Source organism: Aedes albopictus, chromosome 2 (assembly GCF_035046485.1).
Source record: "Aedes albopictus strain Foshan chromosome 2, AalbF5, whole genome shotgun sequence".
In the NCBI taxonomy this organism is placed as follows: domain Eukaryota; kingdom Metazoa; phylum Arthropoda; class Insecta; order Diptera; family Culicidae; genus Aedes; species Aedes albopictus.
This window is the reverse complement of record NC_085137.1, coordinates 468,263,103-468,281,937: the sequence shown is the minus strand read 5'-3', so window position 1 is coordinate 468,281,937 and position 18,835 is coordinate 468,263,103. Positions and strand designations below refer to the sequence as shown.

The 18,835-nt window shown below is 40.1% G+C and overlaps 1 protein-coding gene and 2 non-coding genes across 4 annotated transcripts; 1 reads left to right on the top strand and 2 right to left on the bottom strand.

Moving 5' to 3' along the window:
- The first annotated feature begins 5,298 nt into the window (after positions 1–5,298).
- Positions 5,299–8,488, top strand: LOC134283917 (protein PAT1 homolog 1-like). 2 transcript variants are annotated; one of them, XM_062854017.1, is made up of 3 exons: positions 5,299–5,444; positions 5,518–6,162; positions 6,226–8,488. In XM_062854017.1, the coding sequence occupies exons 2-3, from the start codon at positions 5,772–5,774 to the stop codon at positions 8,079–8,081; spliced, it is 2,247 nt and encodes a 748-aa protein (XP_062710001.1). In that variant the 5' UTR covers positions 5,299–5,444; positions 5,518–5,771; the 3' UTR covers positions 8,082–8,488. The 2 variants fall into 2 exon arrangements, with proteins under 2 accessions (XP_062710001.1, XP_062710002.1); XM_062854018.1 differs by having other exon boundaries at positions 5,318–5,444; positions 5,515–6,162.
- A 185-nt stretch (positions 8,489–8,673) lies between these two features.
- Positions 8,674–8,768, bottom strand: Trnay-gua (transfer RNA tyrosine (anticodon GUA)). The gene is made up of 2 exons: positions 8,732–8,768; positions 8,674–8,709 (listed from the first exon to the last, which is right to left on the bottom strand). It is a non-coding gene; the product is annotated as a tRNA-Tyr (tRNA).
- Positions 8,769–9,205: 437 nt separating this feature from the next.
- On the bottom strand, positions 9,206–9,320 carry Trnay-gua (transfer RNA tyrosine (anticodon GUA)). The gene is made up of 2 exons: positions 9,284–9,320; positions 9,206–9,241 (listed from the first exon to the last, which is right to left on the bottom strand). It is a non-coding gene; the product is annotated as a tRNA-Tyr (tRNA).
- Positions 9,321–18,835: the final 9,515 nt, after the last annotated feature.

The following is an 18,835-nucleotide window of genomic DNA, read 5'->3' as shown; positions in this document are numbered from 1 at the left end:
AGGTATTCCTGAAGGAATCCCTGGAGGAATTCCTGGAGGAATCCTTGGAGGAATTCCTGAGGGAATCCCTGGAGAAATTCCTGAAGGAATCCCTGGAGGAATTCCTGAAGGAATCCCTGGATGAATTTCTGTAGGAATCCCTTTAGAAAACCCTGAAGGAATCCCTGGAGGAATCCCTGAAGGAATCCCTGGAGGAATTCCTGAAGGAATCCTTGGAGGAGTTCCTGAAGGAATCCTGGAGCAATTCCTGACGGAATTTCTGAAGGAAACCTTGCGCAATTCCTGAAGGAATCCCCATAGAATTTCCTGAAGTAATCCCTAGACAAATTGCTGAAGAAATCCCTGGAGGAATTCCTGAAGGAATCCCTGTAAGAATTTCTGATGGAATCCCTGGAGGAATTCCTGCAGGAATCCTGGAGCAATTCCTGAAGGAATCATTCGAAGAATTCCTTAAGGAATCCATGGAGGAATTCCTGATAGAATCCTTGGAGGAATTTCGGATTGAATCCTTGGAGGAATTCCTGCAGGAATCCTGGAGCAATTCCTGAAGGAATCCTTAGAGAAATTCCTGAAGGAATCCCTAAAGAAATTCCTGAAGCAATCCCTGGAGCAATTTCTGAAGGAATCCCTGGAGGAATTCCTGAGGGAATCCCTGAATTCCTGAAGGAATCCCTGGAGGAATTCCTGAAAGATTCAATGGAGGAATTCCTGATGGAATTGCTCCAGGGATTCCTGGAGGAATTTCAGAGCGAATTCCTGAGCAATTCCTGAAGGGATTTGTGAAGAAATCCCAAGAGAAATTCCTGAAGGGATTCCTAGAGAAATTTCTGAAGGAATCCCTGGAGGAATCCCTGAAGAAATACTGGAGCAATTCCTGAATGAGTTCGAAACAAGGTTCGAAAGGAATTTCCGAAGGAATCTCTAGAGAAATTCCTGAAGGAATCCTGGGAATTCCCAAGACAATCATGCTAGAAATTCTTCCATAATTCAGAAATTTCCAACAGGATAATCTGAAAAAATGTTAAAAAAAAAATATTTCAGAAGGAATTCACAAAGGAATTGCAATTTCCAAAAGAGTAGCCAAATAATTTTTAAAATAGAATTGTTATTTAAATTTCCAAAAGAATTCTTATCGGATCTGTTAGAGAAAAAATCTGAAGAAATTTCCGAAAATCTTCAGGAGAAATCCCCAATGGAATTGCCGAGGAAAGTTTCCACAGAAGTTGTCGAAAAAATTTCAAATATATTGCTGACAAAATACCTACAAGAGTTGCAGAAGAAACTCCTAAAGGAAAATTGAAATATGATTTCAATGCATTCGTCGAAGACACTTCAATAGAAATTTCTGCAAGCATTCACACCGAAATTTCTGAAGGACCTCCCGAATTTATTTGAATTTAATTATTTGAAGGAATTTCGATAAAAAGCAAATATTTTTTACATATAAAAGCCATGAATGATCCATGAAAAATTTCCAAAAGATACCAGAAGCATACCAGAAAACCATAAAGGCGGTCTCTTTGTCGAATAGTCACTTCTTTTCGTAAAAGTCGGAAGTCGGGTTGGGGTTGAAACTGTGATCTGATCCAGTTCCAACCCAGGTTGGGACTGGATAATAAAGAAAAACGGCATAAGAAATTCCTGGTGAAATCCTCCAGGACTCCTTGAGATACCTTCGGAGAAACTCCTAAAAGAATTGCATGATTGTGTTCTAAGGAAAAAAAAAAGACAGAAGAATTTCTAAAGAAGTTTCTGAGAAAGTTTCATGAAGGGATTTCTCGAAATTTCAGAAGCAATGCCTAGAGGATGTTTTGGAGGAATCTCTAGAAGAACTTTTCTGAAGGACAAAAATCCTTGAAGCAATTTCTTAAGCCATGCTGCATGGGATAATTTGAAACATGGGAAAGTTCTTGGAAGGAGCACTGAAGATATTGTTTTTTAAGGAATCTCTGAAGGGACTCCTGAGAGAACTGGAGAACTTGAAGGAATCACTGATGAAATTATTGAAGGAATTGGGTTCTTTAGTGAATAAAATATTGCTATTTTGTATAGCCTAATCTAAAGAGCTCATTTTTCCGAGTATAACGTGATTTTATTGTATTCCAATAACTTTGTTTTTATGCTTAAATTAACAAAACAGTTTTCATTTTTGTGGATAGAATGACAGTTCAATCGATAAAGTGACAGTTCGACCCGAACAAAAAAAATCCCCATACAAACTTTAACTGCATTTTAAAACTAGTTCCCGGACTCCGAAAATTATGAAATTTTGGATTTCGACTAATTGTTGGGCGGAGAATCCGATTATGAAATAATCCGGACACCCCTAAAGAACCCAATTGATTGTTTCTGAATTAACGCCCGAAAGAAGAGCTGGAGAACTCTCTGCAAGTGTTCTTAGAAAAATTTCTTGACAAATTCGCGGAGAAATGACAGGGAATAACTCCTGGAGTATTCTCTAAAGGGGTTTCAGAAAAATTTTTGAAAGTTTATAAAAAAATCCAGTACATTTGCTTTGTAGAAAAATGCCTGTGGTACTTTCAAGAAGAAACTCTTAAAAAAAATCTCTTGATAAAATTGCACAGGATATTCCCTACACGCTAAGAAAATGTTACTCTAAAATGAGTAAGATTCACACAAAACTGAGCTAAACTGGAACAGCTCAAAAAATGAGTAAATTGCATTTCCATCGATAGCGCTGGCCCAAGTGCAAAAATCCAACTGGTTTAAGCCGTATAATATTCTTCGCATCATCAAGAATATTATACGGTTTAAACTGATGAAATTTTCGCACTTGGGCCAGCGCTATCGCTGGAAAAAAAATTTACTCTATTTTGAGTTGTCCCACTTTAGCTCGAAAATGAGTGAATTTTCTGACCGTGTATATTGGAGGCATATATGGAAGAGTACCTGAAGGCACCTCTGGAGAAATTTTCGCACGAATCTCTGAAGGAATCTTTGGAGCAATCCCTGTAGAAAACTCTGAAAGAATTCTGCTAGAATTTCTGAAAGAATAGCTGCAAGAATCTGTGAAGAAAAAAATGATGGAATAACATTTTTAGAACAAATCTCTGAGGATACACCCTAAGGAATTTTATGTAGGGGTTTCTTCGGAATAATTCCTCAAGAAATTATTATTTTTTAATTCATCTTCACTGTAGAAGTTAGTGGACAGAGGCTTAATGGGATCTTAATTGCGTGACATACCCAGACCAGCGCTGAGAAAGATGAAACATGTATGCGTTTTTCTCATTTATCAAAAGACATATCGCCATTTTTAGAGGTAGTAAAAAATTAAGAAAGTTGTCCCATATACACTCGATAGTAGCACAACTTTCAAAAGTTTGAGGCCTAAACTGTATTCAGATGATCGCAATCGAAAGATGCTAAATTCAGCTTTCAATCCATGCCAAAAAACATGTTTTAAAATGCAATAATAGAGGCTTGCAGCAAAACCCTAACCTCATCGAATTCTCATACGATTTGTAAACATTGCCCTCAAATTTTTTTGAGGGCAAGGACGGCTTTATGGACCGACGCCGAAGGAAAAAAAGAGAAGGAGACAATGATGACGTCAGCGTGCAAGCGCTCATTTGTAAATTCCAAAACACATCCATGACCTCGAACATGTTGCATTACTTGAACGATCAACAATCGCCAACCGAAAGCCTTGTTGCTGATCATCGATGCCTATTCTGAAATGCGAAGGTGTGCTAGCAGGATGCTCCGAATGCCAATGTATTACCTGTAGGTACACGTACGACAAATTTCTCCGTTTTCGACGCTCAACTCGATGAATGGTCTGTCACTGAGACGAGACCGGACAACTGGCTTCTTATTGATCTTCTTTTCTTCCGAAATGTTTGTTGTTTATTTACGTTTACGTTTACGGCTAGTGTTGCCAAATGTTTTATGTTGCTTCAAGATCAAAGTTTTTTACGGTAAATATCATTGTAATATTTTATTTAAGTAATTTGAAATACAGGACGGATGAAACAAAAATGAGAAGAGCCCATAAGTGTTGTCATGAGTTTAGGGGAACGAGCAAAGGGAGATAACTTCCATAATTTGATTGATTGTCCATAGCGTGTTCGTAAATAAAAACTCATGAAGGATTAGCACAGACAAACAGACATACTACTTAGAAGAAATTTGTTTCAAAATCATCGTTTGGCATCTCACTAGCACCCTCTATAATGCTCAATCCGAAGCATTCATTTGCAGGTGTTGTTTCCCTCGGTTCGATGTAACAATTTAGCAGGTAACGACTCCCTCGTGGCGTTACCCATTCATAAAACATGAATGAAGGTTCATGATTAAGTCATTTTATGTAAACATTGATCGGCGTCGCGTTCATTTCTCTCGAAAATTGAGAGGTGGTGTAGGCACAGCAGCGCCACCATGACACATGCGAGCACAGTCCGAACCACACTGCATTTTCAAAATGACCGTTTAATCGTGCGACGATTGCGATTTGAGTGGTATGTCTGTTTGTCTGTGGGATTAGTTCTAAATGATGTTTGTAAACATAATTCTTTGGTAATAATACCTTAACGCAGAAGCTAGATTTTCTTCAAAATTGATCACAATTCACGATTATCATACAAAATAGTTACCCAGATGTTGTAACTCTGCAGATGAAACAATATCCGTAATAACAGTTTTTGAATGTTGAATTTCTTATTTAATTCTTCATACATTTAATTAATTATAACGAATGGGCAAATTAAATCTCTTTCATTATTATAATGCACTATCATAATGAAAATGCATGCAGATCGTATTTTCAATCGCTTTTGACAACACTGCCCACACGCGGTCGGGAACGGTCGGATGGTTTTTGCTTTTTTTTCAATGGCATAAAATCAAACAATCAGCAGCTGGTCCGTTTTGGCCCCATATCGAGCTACGTATTGTCCGGTCTCGTTTCAGGTCTGTCAGTGCCAGTGTCTGACGTCCAATCCAGCGTTCATCGACAATCGATCCAACGTGTTTGGCTGCTGTGTGCGGTGTGGCTGTGTGCGAGCAAGTGCGGAAGAAGCAGAAAAACAAAACAGTGTACCCAGAACAAGATGCTGTGTGAAGCGTGTGAGAGGTTTAGTTGCTTGTTGGAGGAAGAAACCTTTATTTTATCTTGTGAGAAAACAATGTTATTTTTATTATCTTTCAATAGCAGTTCTCTTGGCTGGTAAAGTTAATATTACGAAGACAAAAAGTGTGTCAATCGAACAATAAATGGAATTAACCCACACAAACTCCGCTGGCACCCCTGGCCAGGTTTGACGTCGCGGCCTCGCCGTCATCGACTGAATGGCGAATGTTGTGGAAAACGTCAAAAGCGTGAATCGTACATTGCTCCATCTCATCGCTGTGTAATATTGTGTTTTTTAAACGTTCGAATCTTCAGTTATTTCATAATTTCGCCCACGGCCAGGCCCTGAAAGGTAATTTCCCAAGGTGGGATTCAATCTTCCCGCAGCGGTGCTCAGTTTAAACCCGGAAAAATCTTTCCAGCAGCCGTGTCGCGTCGGAATTTCGTGACCAAAGTGCCAAAAGGTTCTGCTCGCGAAATCATCGCACTGTTTCCAACTTTTTTTTGCTCCAAGCTGGCGACAAGTACTGCTGTCATCCTTGTAATCTGTGCTGTTTGAAGAGGAAGAAGAACGACGACGACGACGATCGGGACGTGGTTGGCTGTGTAAACAAAGCGACGGAAGGGCGCGACTCGGCCGCACTGTTGACCACCGGCACCGTTGTCACCATTCCCAGCCATGACGGACTCGTTCTTCGGCTTCGACACCTCGCTCCCGGTGGAGGATGACGGAGGCGGAGGAATTGGCGGAACGCTGGACGACTCCGAGGAGGAATACGATGCGCTCAATGATGAGACATTTGGTCTGGCCGCGCGTGAGGGCGATTGGGAGGGACTGCACGAGGATTTGGTTCGGTTGGACCAGCGGGAAGGAGGCGATGGAGATTCCGGGCCGGATTCCGATTTGGACATCAACTTTTCCAGTGTGAGGATCGATAATCTGGAGATGAACGATGACAACGAGTCGGAGGCGCGTTTGCAGTTGGATCCGAGTGTGTGGACAATGCCAAGTAAGCCGGCGACACCGAGGCCGGTACCGGTGGCCAATGCCCCTAGATTGGCAGGGCCTGGTAAGTCTCTAGATGTTGAAGTGTGACATTTTGAAATAACTAAATGTATTTTTTTTATTGTAGCTATGCCGTTTCCTGGGTTTCCCGCGAATTTTACGCTACCGAATCCTGCCCAGATACGTATTTGTTCGGTGGAGGAAATTGAACAAAACATGATCAAACAACAAGCTCAGCAACTGCAGCAACATCCGTTGATACCGCAGCGTCCTCCTCCACAGCAGCATGAAACCCTACAACAACAATACCATCAAAATCTAGGACTTGCCCGTCCGCCACCAGGCTTCCCTGCAGCAGCTGCGATGATGAGCCAACCACCACTAACGATTCCGGTGAATTTCCCACCGCCGTTGAACATGGGACCTCCACCACCTCTTCACCTTCTGCAGACGAACATCCCTCCTCCAGGAAACGGTCATCCGTTGTTTCCGCTGAACGTGCCTCCTCCGAACTTCCAGGAGCAGCAGAACCATGCAAACTTCAACCAACGTTTAGTGCAGGAAATTCAGCAAAACCATCCTTTGCTGAACCAGCATCGTCACCATCAACAGCAACAGCAGCAAAATCGCTACCAGCAGCACAATAATCGCCAGAATTACCACCAACAACAACACCAGAATCGGCACCAAAATGGGAAGATCAACCGATCGGGTGAGTATGATGAGTACGCTAATCTGATGAGCGAACGTGACAAGCAGTGGCTGTTGGGAATCCAGCTGTCTCAGCTGAACAAGGACACTCCGTATTTCAACGATTACTATTTCTGCGTGTTCCGCGATCGGAAGGAACGTCAGAAGGGAGATAATGAACGGGAAAGCAAGGCGCACAAGGACAATACGTTCTATCATCCCTTCACGCAGCAGATGCTTCAACGCAATGGGCTTATCGGTCGAGAAAGACGAAATTCGGAGAAAAGCCAGGAGATCAAGGAAGTGCCGGCCAGGAATTACACTCCACTTCAGTTCGAGAATTCTCTGGGAAAGCTTCAATGCGGTAGTGTGACTGCTCCAAGGAAAATCATCGATCAGGACGTGGTAGCCGAAACGTCCACGAATACAGGGACGGCGGTCTCTTCGGAAGTTCTGTCCCAGCGGAAGTCCAGACAGATTTTATTACATGTTGAAAGTCTGTACAAGATTACACTGAAGATGGAGGACTTGAGCAACCCCTTGGCGATCGAAGCCAAGCAGTTGCTGAAGGAGAAGAAGGAACGTGAGCGAGTGATGGCTTTGGAAAGGGGACAACAGGTTGACGAGCAGAATAACGTCACCGTCAATGGAATCGATGGATCGCAAGACGCGCAAGAAGATACCTTCGATTCAATGTTGGAAAAACTTTTGCCTGGTCTATCTCCAGAAGGAGTTTTGATGACTCTGTCCGTAAGAAAAGGAAAACTTCTATTGAAACGCATTCAAGCGATTGTTAAGGATCATCCATTCCGGTGGATTCTATGGTGTACAATTTTAACTTCTTTGCCGCTGCTTCCGAAGCGGGACCGTGACGATCCGGAAGGCCTCTTGAGCCCCCTTTTCGCCCAACTGGAAAGCCATGTAAAATACTCAACTATCCAGGACTTGCTTCCGCTGTTAGACACGTTTCTAAACTCGGACAAACTGCTACCCCTGGTGCCCAAGTGTAAATTCCTCCTGACTACCGTGTTGACCCTGATCGATCGCCTGGAACAGTTCCACACTGCTCCGGCCCTGAATCTGCCCGCCGAAGCGACCGAACGGTGGAAGACATTCCTGAAGGAACTGTCCAAAGCCGTCGGCGGAGTCGGCATGGGACCGCAGAAGGTTCTGCTCAAACTGGACTCCAACTGCAAGATTATCCGAACTCTGCGGGATCACTTTCAACGGTATCCAGCGCTGGAGCTGGAACTAAAGCTTCTGGCGCTCATTTCGGTCGAGGACAAAAAGTAAGACGCGGATGGATGGACCTGCATGATAGGTATGAATTAACTAGCTTCTTTTCGTTTCATTACAATTATAAACGTGTAAAAATTTCAAAAGTTTCCCGTTACTTATTAGAACGGATGGGCAAAAGTGTTTTGCAAGGAAAAATGTGTGTAGAACTGAAAATAGTGATTTTCAAAGTTTAGGTAGTAAATAATCATTTTTAACGTGGAAACATTATTAAAGGATGTTGGCACGATGGAGCAGGCAAGTTATTAGATCAAAAACCTTTTTCATTTTTTTACATATATAATACAGTTATGTATTCCCTTTTTGTGACTTTAGTTTCTTTCGTTTATTTTAATCCATTTAATACCTTTTAAATACTGTATAAGCATATCCAATAACTATCATTAAAGTGAATTCTGAAAGGACACGCACAGCAGGCATGATTTCATCCGAACCATCTTCCAGATTCTCTTTCGTTCATTCAATAAACCAAAACTTCTGTTTTTAATGTAACTTTAACAGAAATTGCTATTCAGTAAACATCGAACGAGCTCATCAAAAGTCCGACAAAAATTCATCTAGCATGTGTACAACAAAAAGTATCACACCATCCTTCGAGCCGGATTTGAACCAGCGACCTATGGATTACTATCTTGCATTACGCTCATCTACAGTCCACCGCTCTACCAACTGAGCTATCGAAGGTGTTGTGAAAGAGGGTGCTCAAAGGGTAATAAAAATCATTATTCCGTGCATGGTACGCTTTCATCGACGAAAATGCCACCACGATAGAAAAACGTGTTTCACTTTCGTCGACTTTTTTCCCCTTCTGCGACGCACATCTGCTGCCTGCTTCTGGCTTCATGGATGTGTGATACGATGGTGGTGGTGGTGGTGTTGATCGAGACGTGTAAGCATGTGCCATCGCGAGTTAGTTGCTATACCTCAACTTGTTTTTGGTTGTGTCGAATACAACGTCGACGACGGCGGCGGTGGTGGAAACACAGTCCCTCAGAGTTTTACGATGCAACGTGCTTCTTGTTGTTTCGGCTTGGTGTTTGGTTGATGTCGCGCCGGTTGTCTGGTGGGCTAGTGATACGTCGTAATAAATCGGATGGCTGTACCACAAAAAATATACACCATCCTTCGAGCCGGATTTGAACCAGCGACCTATGGATTACTATTTACTTATTACTCAGGATTCCTGAGTAACTTGGCATCTACAGTCCACCGCTCTACCAACTGAGCTATCGAAGGTGATACATCAAGGGGATTTTAAAGGCCATATGGTGACGCAGAACGTGACACTGATGGATCTGACGTCGGTTTTATTGTTTTGGAGTCCAGTCACTTTCGAATCACAAGGGTGTGCCTTATTCTTCATTACACCAACGAACCTAACCTCAAAATGACTGACAATTCTCACGTCATTTTGACAGATGTAACATGAGCATGAAAAGGACGGCAACAATATCGATAAAGTAGAAGATATTATCCGTCTTTTTCGTGCATGTGTGTGGTCTGTCAAAATGACATGAGAATTGTCAAACATATTCATGGCTAGCTTTGTTGGTGTAATGAAGAATGTTGAAAATGTCGATAAATTGAAACTTGTCGAGATTAAACGTGGAAATATGTGAAACGAATACAGCTAATCGCGTTCGGTAATTTTTACCGAAATCTCAACCGCTGAGCGTTAACGAAATTCTGTAAAAAATATCAAATTTGTGTAAAATGTTTTCGTTTATCTGTCAAACTCTAACGATCTTCGGTAAAAGTTGCTGCCTTCACCGATTTTTTCCAGTAAAACAAATTTAACGGTTGAGATTTCGGTAAAACATTACCGAAGTCGGTGATTTTTTCTAACTGTGAATCTACACTTGATTTTTAATATGACCGGTCGAATTGGGAAACGGATGCTTTACCTTACCACAATAAGTGCTTGCAAGTGATCTTTGGTGTTGTTGTTACATTTTCTTACCTAACGATTTAGCCGATTACATAGTATTGGATATTGGTTGGATAGCATTGTTCGAGATTGTATGAGTTTGATTTTCTCCTACCCGGGTGCTGGAATTCGTCTATATTTTCACGTTTTTTTTTCGTGTATCTAAGCGATACCGCTGCCGGGTATCTGTAAGACGCAAGTGGAAGTCAACAATTTCCTCTCGAGACTGCTGAAATTAGTATAATTCGGTGAGTTCGTTCCTGTTTATTCGTTTTTTTTTTCAATATATTTTAGGCTAATTTAATAGTTATTTACACACCTAGAAAATATCATGTAATTTTAGGTGTCCTGAACCTGACATATACGAGCATCTCCAAAAACACAAATTTAGAGGTTGAAACATGTAAATTTACGTCTTAGACACCCCAAAATAAAACTTATTTTTTTCTTAGCGTCTAGCAATCGCTAAAACCGATTTGACAGATAAAACATAGAAAAGTAAAATGACGCCATGCATGGATTCAAAAACACTGGATCTCCTGATCATGAGCCACATCTCTTACCTCTCGGCTATTTCACCGAGATAGAAGGTGGCTGATGAACGTGATACTGCTTCTACGTTTCTGGTGAAACGAATTTGTTGACATTTAACGCAACCAACCAGCACTTACATGATGCGCGTAAAATTGAGTCCAAATTATGATTCAGTCTTGAAAACGTTTACGTTCTTTGGTGATTCCGATTCGTGCAAATTTCAGAATTTCTAAGTGTGTATGCAACAAGTTGCAAAATGATGATTTTTTCAGCACGAGTCGTACATTTATCCAACGAGGCTTGCCGTACTTTTCGGCACACTTGCATCGTTGGTGAAAAGTAGGCCGTTTCATCCTACTTCAGGCCATCGAAAAGTTTAATTTTTCACCATGTAATTGCAAAAAATTCTTTTTCACGAGAATTTTCGAAGAATATTTTTGAAAAACCTCTGAGGGGCTGTCCATAAACCACGTGGTCATGAGGGGGGGGGGGGGATCCCTCATAACGCTTCATTTTGACAGAAGTCATAGAGGAGTTTCTGAACGAATGGCTACAGCAATAGTCCAAAAAGTACATATAAGAAGGAGCTTAAATAGATTTATCTGTTTGGTATTTTTTCTGAACAAAAAGAACATCAGAGGATACCACAGAGAATTTCCTGAATCAATTGAAGTTTGTGTTTAAGGCGAAACTACTGATCTTCCAGCGGAATCCAGGACGAATTTCCGGAAGTTTACCTCAACTAATTTGTAAATGACATTATGGTTTGGAAATCCATGAAGTTTTGAAGATAATTTTCGAAAAAAAAATCCATTTTACCCTGAATAAAAGAAAAACAAACCTTCAGACAAATTCAATCAGTGGATGTGGTTAACTGCTCAATGGAAAATAGTCTACAATTTCTGAACAGTTTTTGGTAATATGTCTTAAAAATATGAAGGGATAAAATTTGAAATGTTGTGCCCGAATTTAAAAAAAAATGTCAGAAGAATTGCTAGATAAATAACAGGATTGCCTATATAAACTTTCAACTTTTTTTTAAATTCTCTAGCATTCGACAAGACAGTTCTTGAAATCATTTCAAATAATTCCTGGCAATATTTTCCACAATACTAGAACTACAAAGTTTCCTTTGGGAGTTTGATTAGAAATTTCACCGGTAATTTTCAAAAGTGATTTCATATACAGAATTAACAGAATTAATAAAATTCCTTTAAATTCTTGCGAAGAAATTGACAAAATATCGTTACCATCGTTATTGACTAGAAATTTAATCATATTTAGTATTTCGGAAACTGCAAAATATATTTCCAGAAGTTTAATCTAAATTTTCTGTAGTAATTTTAATTCCCCAAGAGTTTAAAAGAACAAAATTCCACCAATGCTCCTATCCATTCTATGTTATCATTTCAAGACCAAGAATTGAAATGGCCACATCAGCATTGCGTAAACGAACACGTTTCTGTCGACTTAGGACCATCTGGGATCCACCCACGCATCTCATCACCATTAACAGAAAGCTTGATGTTTCCGCTGCCCGTTAGTGGTGGTGAGCTGTGTGGGTGGAGTTCAAAAGGCCTCAAGACGACTGAAACATGTTTGTTTACAAAATGTTGATACGGCCTTTTCAATTGTTGGTCTTGATTTAAAATTCTGTTCAGTTAGTGGGTATGTAAAAACTCGTTCACAGATGAATATTAACAAAAAAGGTAAAGCGTGGTCGGTCAAATTGTGGTCTTACAATTTTTTCATAACTTTAGACTGCGTACACCAAAATAGCTGATTTTTGAACCAGTAATGGTACATTGTATGTAGCTTATACACAAATTCCGACCGACATTATCACCCCCAAACACCTATTCCACATGATCTCCGATGTTGAATCCATTCTCAACACCTCGCCATACAAAGAGTAAGTAAGAGATTACAACATATGTCCGGATATCAGCAGCCATGCAAAACCACATATCCAAAACCCAGTTCAAGGAATGGACGAAGAAGTTTCTTGAGGACAACAAGAACATCATCATCATAGAATCGGATAAGGGCAAAAGGTCGTCATGTACATCGAAGACTACGATCGCAAAATGGCGGCCCTGCTGAACGATTTCGTATACAACACTCTAACCAGAGACTCCACACCAAAAATCCAGCGGCAAAACAATCAGTTAGCCCAGCGCCTTAAAAACCTGGATCTAATCGACCAAACAACAGCTGACCAGCAAAACAGCTACGTGTCCAAGAATTTATGGTCAACCTAAGGCGTATAAGGAGGGTGTTGCCGCAACCACTGTGTAAAGCGGCGTTCTCTCTGTATAGTGAAACAACCGTCTGTTCTATGGCATTGGCATTTGCTGTTAATGATCGAAAGAAGAACAATTGAACTGACGAATGTATCACTCCTATCGATAGCGAATCCTCCGTGTGTAATTTATTATACAATGCAGCGCTAGAACATCGAAAGAAGGGCGAGTTTTTTTTATATATTCGGGTCAGTCAGTACTGTTCAGTGGGCCGTTGCGTCTACGTAGTAAGTAGCCGTTAACAGATCTAGTGTATTGCAGTAGTAGCAACAAGATTATCTTGTAGTTGGGTTGCAGGAAAACACAGAAATGTAAGATATTCATGAATTCGGTAAGCAACGTTTTGTAACTGTTAAATATATTTGCAGCTTTGAAGCTGTCCAGTTAGACGACTACAAAACTGTGTTTCGATGCCTCAAAGTTACGCCAACAGAGGGATTACCACTTCGCCCGGTGGTTCCAACCATAAACGCCCCGGTATCAACTGTCAAAATTCATCTCGAACATCATAATAAACGGATGTAGAAGTGACTACATCACCGACACCTTCACGTTTGCTACCTTCATCACCACAGTCACACTTCCTGCTGGATACGTCCTAGTAACGTTCGACGTTGTATCTCTTATTAAAACATACCAAAAGAGCTCGTCATACGGGACATTATCATGAACTAGGACACCATTGGACAGCACACTGTAGAAATAATATGTGTTACAAAGAATGTTTATGTAGATATACCGAAGATTAAGATTAAAATATCCGTTTGGAAAACCTTTTTAAAAATATTAGAACTTAATTCATTTACGAACGCTTCGGAAAATGAACGCTTCGAAGGACGAACATGAAAGAAGAGCGTGTGTTGCTGCACGAACAATTTTTCAAGAGCCGACCTGAATAACGCCAGCCAGCGATGGTACGCAGAACGGAGAATGAAAAAGGGTTGGAAAGAGAAAGATTCAGTTGAATGAGCATAAACGGGAGAGTGAAAAAAGACGGCGAGTTTGTAGAAGGATGTTATGGAGTGATGATGTGCGCGTTGTTAGAGAATTAAAAATTATGCAAAATAAAAAAAAGTGGAGTATGTAAAAGAGGAATTGTACTTGAGTTTTTATTTCAAATTCCCGAATCCCGACACACACCAACATCAACCTTGATTCGTTCCACGAAATAACAAATTTCTGCATGAACTGCAGTTATTTCAAGTTTCGAGAAAAAAAATATGAACAGATTTTCGGCACAGCTATGGCCTATCTCCAATACTGGTGGCAGTAGTCATGGAAATTTTCAACAGTTAGAGTAATGCGGGGCAAAAGTTCGCACCTAACAGACTTCATAATATAACTATTAAACGAAATGAAAATAATATCGTTTTTCTTCATTAAACGGGTCCCTATCATGTTGCCTTCAAAACGTAGTACTAGATTTTTTTCGCGTTCCTTTTGTAGTTTTAGTAATACAATTTTTAAAACAAGTACTCCAATGCGAACTTTTGCCCCATAGTGGGGGCAAAAGTTCGCATCATGCGGGGCAAAAGTTCGCACCTTGTACAGGGTAGTTTATTGGTGTGATGTTCATTTATTTCATGTTAATTCATGTTCGTCTTTTCACTCTAGCCATGAAATCTGTTTCTTTCTGTTCTTAGCTTTACGTCCCTTCTGGAATACGACCTGGTGTTCAGCTTTTGTATAGAGTGTGTTTTATAAAGATTTCTACAACTATTAACTAAAAGCTGACCTTCACAGCGTTACTGAGGTTGTCAAAATACATTGTGGGGTAATCATAGATATACGTGTTGCACAAAATACATGGAAAAAAAAATCAAATATGCAGCAAAACTGTTGAACGGGACCGTAATCGAATCCTATCCCCGTCAGTATGGTGATGAATTATAACTGTGAATTTACAAACTAAGCTTTGAAAGACCCTGGTAAAGTAGATGAACATAAGACCTTCAAAAACATACGAAAAGACACGACGAGGAGAACGGAGAAAATGTTTTAAAATGTTTTTTAGCTGTTTTTCATTTATTGATTTAAATGGGCGAACATAATGTATGCCTTACAATCAATCTTCTTACAAAAGTAAGTTCAAACCCTTTGCCGCAACGATTTTAGGGTGCATACTACACATATTATGCATATATAGTAGTTTCTATTCGAAATTATCATTACTACAAAGATTCTGTAATTATATTGATTTACTAGACTCAGAAATCTAGTGCGAACTTTTGCCCCACAGCTACTGCGAACTTTTGCCCCACTGTCGAGGTTTTAACAATGTCCCTTTCTGCAAGAAGCACTAGTAGTTTATTGTTTATTCGAGTGCACCTCGCGAACTACTATGAAAGAACAGTTCTCCGACATCAAGAGGTTATGAGATTCTTCTTCTTCCTGTTACTATAAATTCTTATTCCAAAAGGTCCAAAAATTCTATCAAAACACCGAGAAACACATTTTTTCGCATTACTCTGCCAAACCATAACGAAATCGTTCCATTTTTTATTGACGAGTAGCTGACCTGATTATGTGTCGAACCCATACAGATTTGTTAGGGTTCTTAACTCGTGCTCAGAAAAAGACCCACTGCGAACTTTTGCCCCGTGCGAACTTTTGCCCCGCATTACTCTACCCATAGAGCCTCGAGTTTACGGTAGATAAAGAATCCGATGGAAAACTACCGTTCCTCGATACACTCGTCACTCAAAACCCGGACCAAACCTTCTCCACACAATGGTATTCAAAACCGCTCATCAACCGCCTTCTCTGTCAATCCAGAACAACCAGCCCCATGAACAATCGACAAATAGAAAACACCACTCCGAACGTACCCCAAGCAACACACATGTTATAATTGAGTTACGACAGCGCAAATTTTGGTTCGTTTTTTTGACGTAATATTAACATTGTGTTTAAATAACGTAAAATAAACTTCTATACAACCAAAACTTGCGCTGCCGTAACTCTATTATAACATGTGTGTTGCTTGGGACATCTAACCGCAACAGATCCAATAGCAGCAGCACCCACAAGTAATCAACAGATCCAGAATCGTCCATCCACCAAGTCCCCCCAATATAAAAGCCTTCCTTTCATTGCACATCTTAGCCTAACCATCACCAACCTCCCGAAAAACGAGTTTCCTCAAGTAAGAATAGCCTGCGAAACACTAAAAAACACAAAAACAAGATTAAGATCGGTAAAAGACCCTCTCTCAGCATTTCTCAGCATAATGTAATCTACAGTCTGAGCTGTAAAATCTGTCAATAAACCTACATTGGGATGACTAGAAACCAACTGAAAATTCGTATGTACGGACATAGAAGCAATATACACCAATACACAAAACAAACAAGACACAAACAGATATAGACTGTCGTAGAGATGATCAGAGTAGAAGAAAAAACAGCAGTAATTAAACACATTATCGAAAATAACCATATGTTCAACAAAACACAGCCAAAAATCCTAGATAGAAAAAAAAAACAGAACCGCAAAATTATCCATACTAGAAATGTGTCATATTGCCAGTAGGTCCAGCACAGTCAATCACCGTACCGATGTCGATAGTCTAAGGACAACGTACGCCGGACTTCTACACTCTAAATTGTCCAATAGTCGAAAACGAAACACCACCACTACCATAGAACAAATGTCAACAGAACCAACGGTTCAAAATAACCTTCCACAAAACTAAGAACGCACCCTAAAATGACCAATACCTCACCTATAGAAAAATACCCACCATTCTTTCAAAACTGTTGTTAACAGTGAATTATACAAAATTAAAAATCTAAAATAACAACACGTAGTAAGTTAGGCAAAATTCCCATAAAACAATCAAAAATGGTGTCCCACATTTTCTACTACACAGTACATGTAAAGCAACCCTTTAGGAGCATTCCTTAAGCAAATATCCCAAAAACGATACACAGTAGACACTAGTGAGTTTTTATCAATGCTTAAATGTTAAATTTTAAAATACATGTTTTCAGCGACCCTTGGAAAAGGGCAAACCCATAAGCCGAAACGTCGGGAATATAGATAAAAATTGTCCAGTCGTAAAATCCTATACAAACTTATTTTTCTTACCTGTTTTGCATCCGACAGGAGCCATGAACTCAACCGAACGTTTGTACGCTAGCAGCTGCGATTTTGAGGGCGAAATTCGACTGTGATATTAATGATTTCGGACCTAGTCTAAGTTGTGTCTTCACTATAGTGTCTTCTTCAGGGGAAAGATACACAGAACAAAAAACGAAAAACGCATCTTTCCTCTGAAGAAGACACTATCCAAAGTGTCGAAACGTCGGGTTAGATAACAACTTCTTTTGATGCATTAAGACTGCGTAGCCGTTAAATCCGATTCGTAATATCTTATACACCTCAAAACTCACACCAATTGAAGGATATTGACTAACCGTGAATTGTAACCTTCAAAAATTGTCAAGCAGGGGAGCGGACCTGGTGTGATGGTTAAAGCGCATGCCTATCACGCCGAGGGCCTGGGATCGAATCCCACTCCCGACAAACTCGCAAAATGTGAGTTCTTCCTTCGGAAGGGAAGTAAAGCGTGGGTCCCGAGATGAACTAGCCCAGGGCTAAAAATCTCGTTAATACAGATAAAAAAAAAAAAAAAAAAAAAAAAAAAAAAAAAAAAAAAAAAAAAAAAAAAAAAAAAAAAAAATTGTCAAGCAAGAGATCTTTTATCAATAAATAAGATTTTACTCGTGCGCATACCTTAGAAAGAACGATTGCAGAGGAATATGACACTATATGAATCAATATGAATATTGATATCATTGATCATTGATCAGCATCGATCATAGGTCAGTGTAGGAAGCTTATGCTCCTCTGAAGATAGCGACAGCGCGGATAGGTTTGACGATTAACTCTACCAAGACGAAGTACATGATAGCGGGTAGAGATAGAGACAGGCCTAGTGTTAGTGCTGCGGTAGTGATTGATAGAGATGTGTTTGAAGTTGCTGAAGAATTTGTTTATCTTGGAATACTTGTGGCATGTTACAGTATCGTCTCTCCTGATGAGCAAAGGCGTATTGCAGCTGCGAATGGGGTCTTTTACGAATTGCGTAACCAGCTTTTAGGTCCCGTAACTTGCAAACGCAAACGAAATTTGGTCTGTATAAGACGCTGATTCTTCTGGTTGTCCTCTACAGTCATGAGGCGTAGACGTTAAAGGAGGTAGACCGAAAAGCTTTCGGAGTTTTTGAGCGCAAAGTGCTGCGGGCAATTCTCAGTGGCAAGAAAATGGAGTTTGACGCAGTCGCATGAATCACGAGTTGTACCAAGTGTGTACTAACACTAAGATGCAAATATTGTGAAACGTATAAAATACGGCAGACTTCAGTGGACTGGACACGTAGTGCGAATGTCGTGAGAAATCGAAAACATTATTCAGCGGGGAAGCAGTTTGAGGTCGGCGACTTTGTGGGCGGTCGCGAACCCGCTGTTTGCACGCGGTTGAAGAAGATCAGCGATTCCCTACACGTTGGAGTAAAGTAACTTTGTAGCGAACAAGGTAGGTATAATCAATCAATCACGGAGGAGTAACCTTTGACATAAACGTACAATATTAGTTTGATCTTAGCTGAAATATATGAAAACCGGATGCCTGGTTTCAGAGCTGACCTTCTGCCCAAATTTTGTGATATATATCTACCTATTTGAGAGTCTTTCTAAGCTCTGAGCCAATTGGTCGATTCTCCAGTTGAATTGTAGCATATGTAAGTAAATCAATATTTATTTTGCAGACAAAATTCAAACATTTGTGTATGATATTTGTTTCGACTTGCTTCATTGACACCTAATAAATAAATCTAGTCATAAATGCATTCGATTTCTCCCAATTTTCAATGAAAAAAATAGGTATGTACACATTCAGCCGTCAATACTCAAAAATATTAGCATATGCGATATATATTTTGCATGTTCGTTTTTCCCATCCTCTGGTAAGCACCTATTCAACAC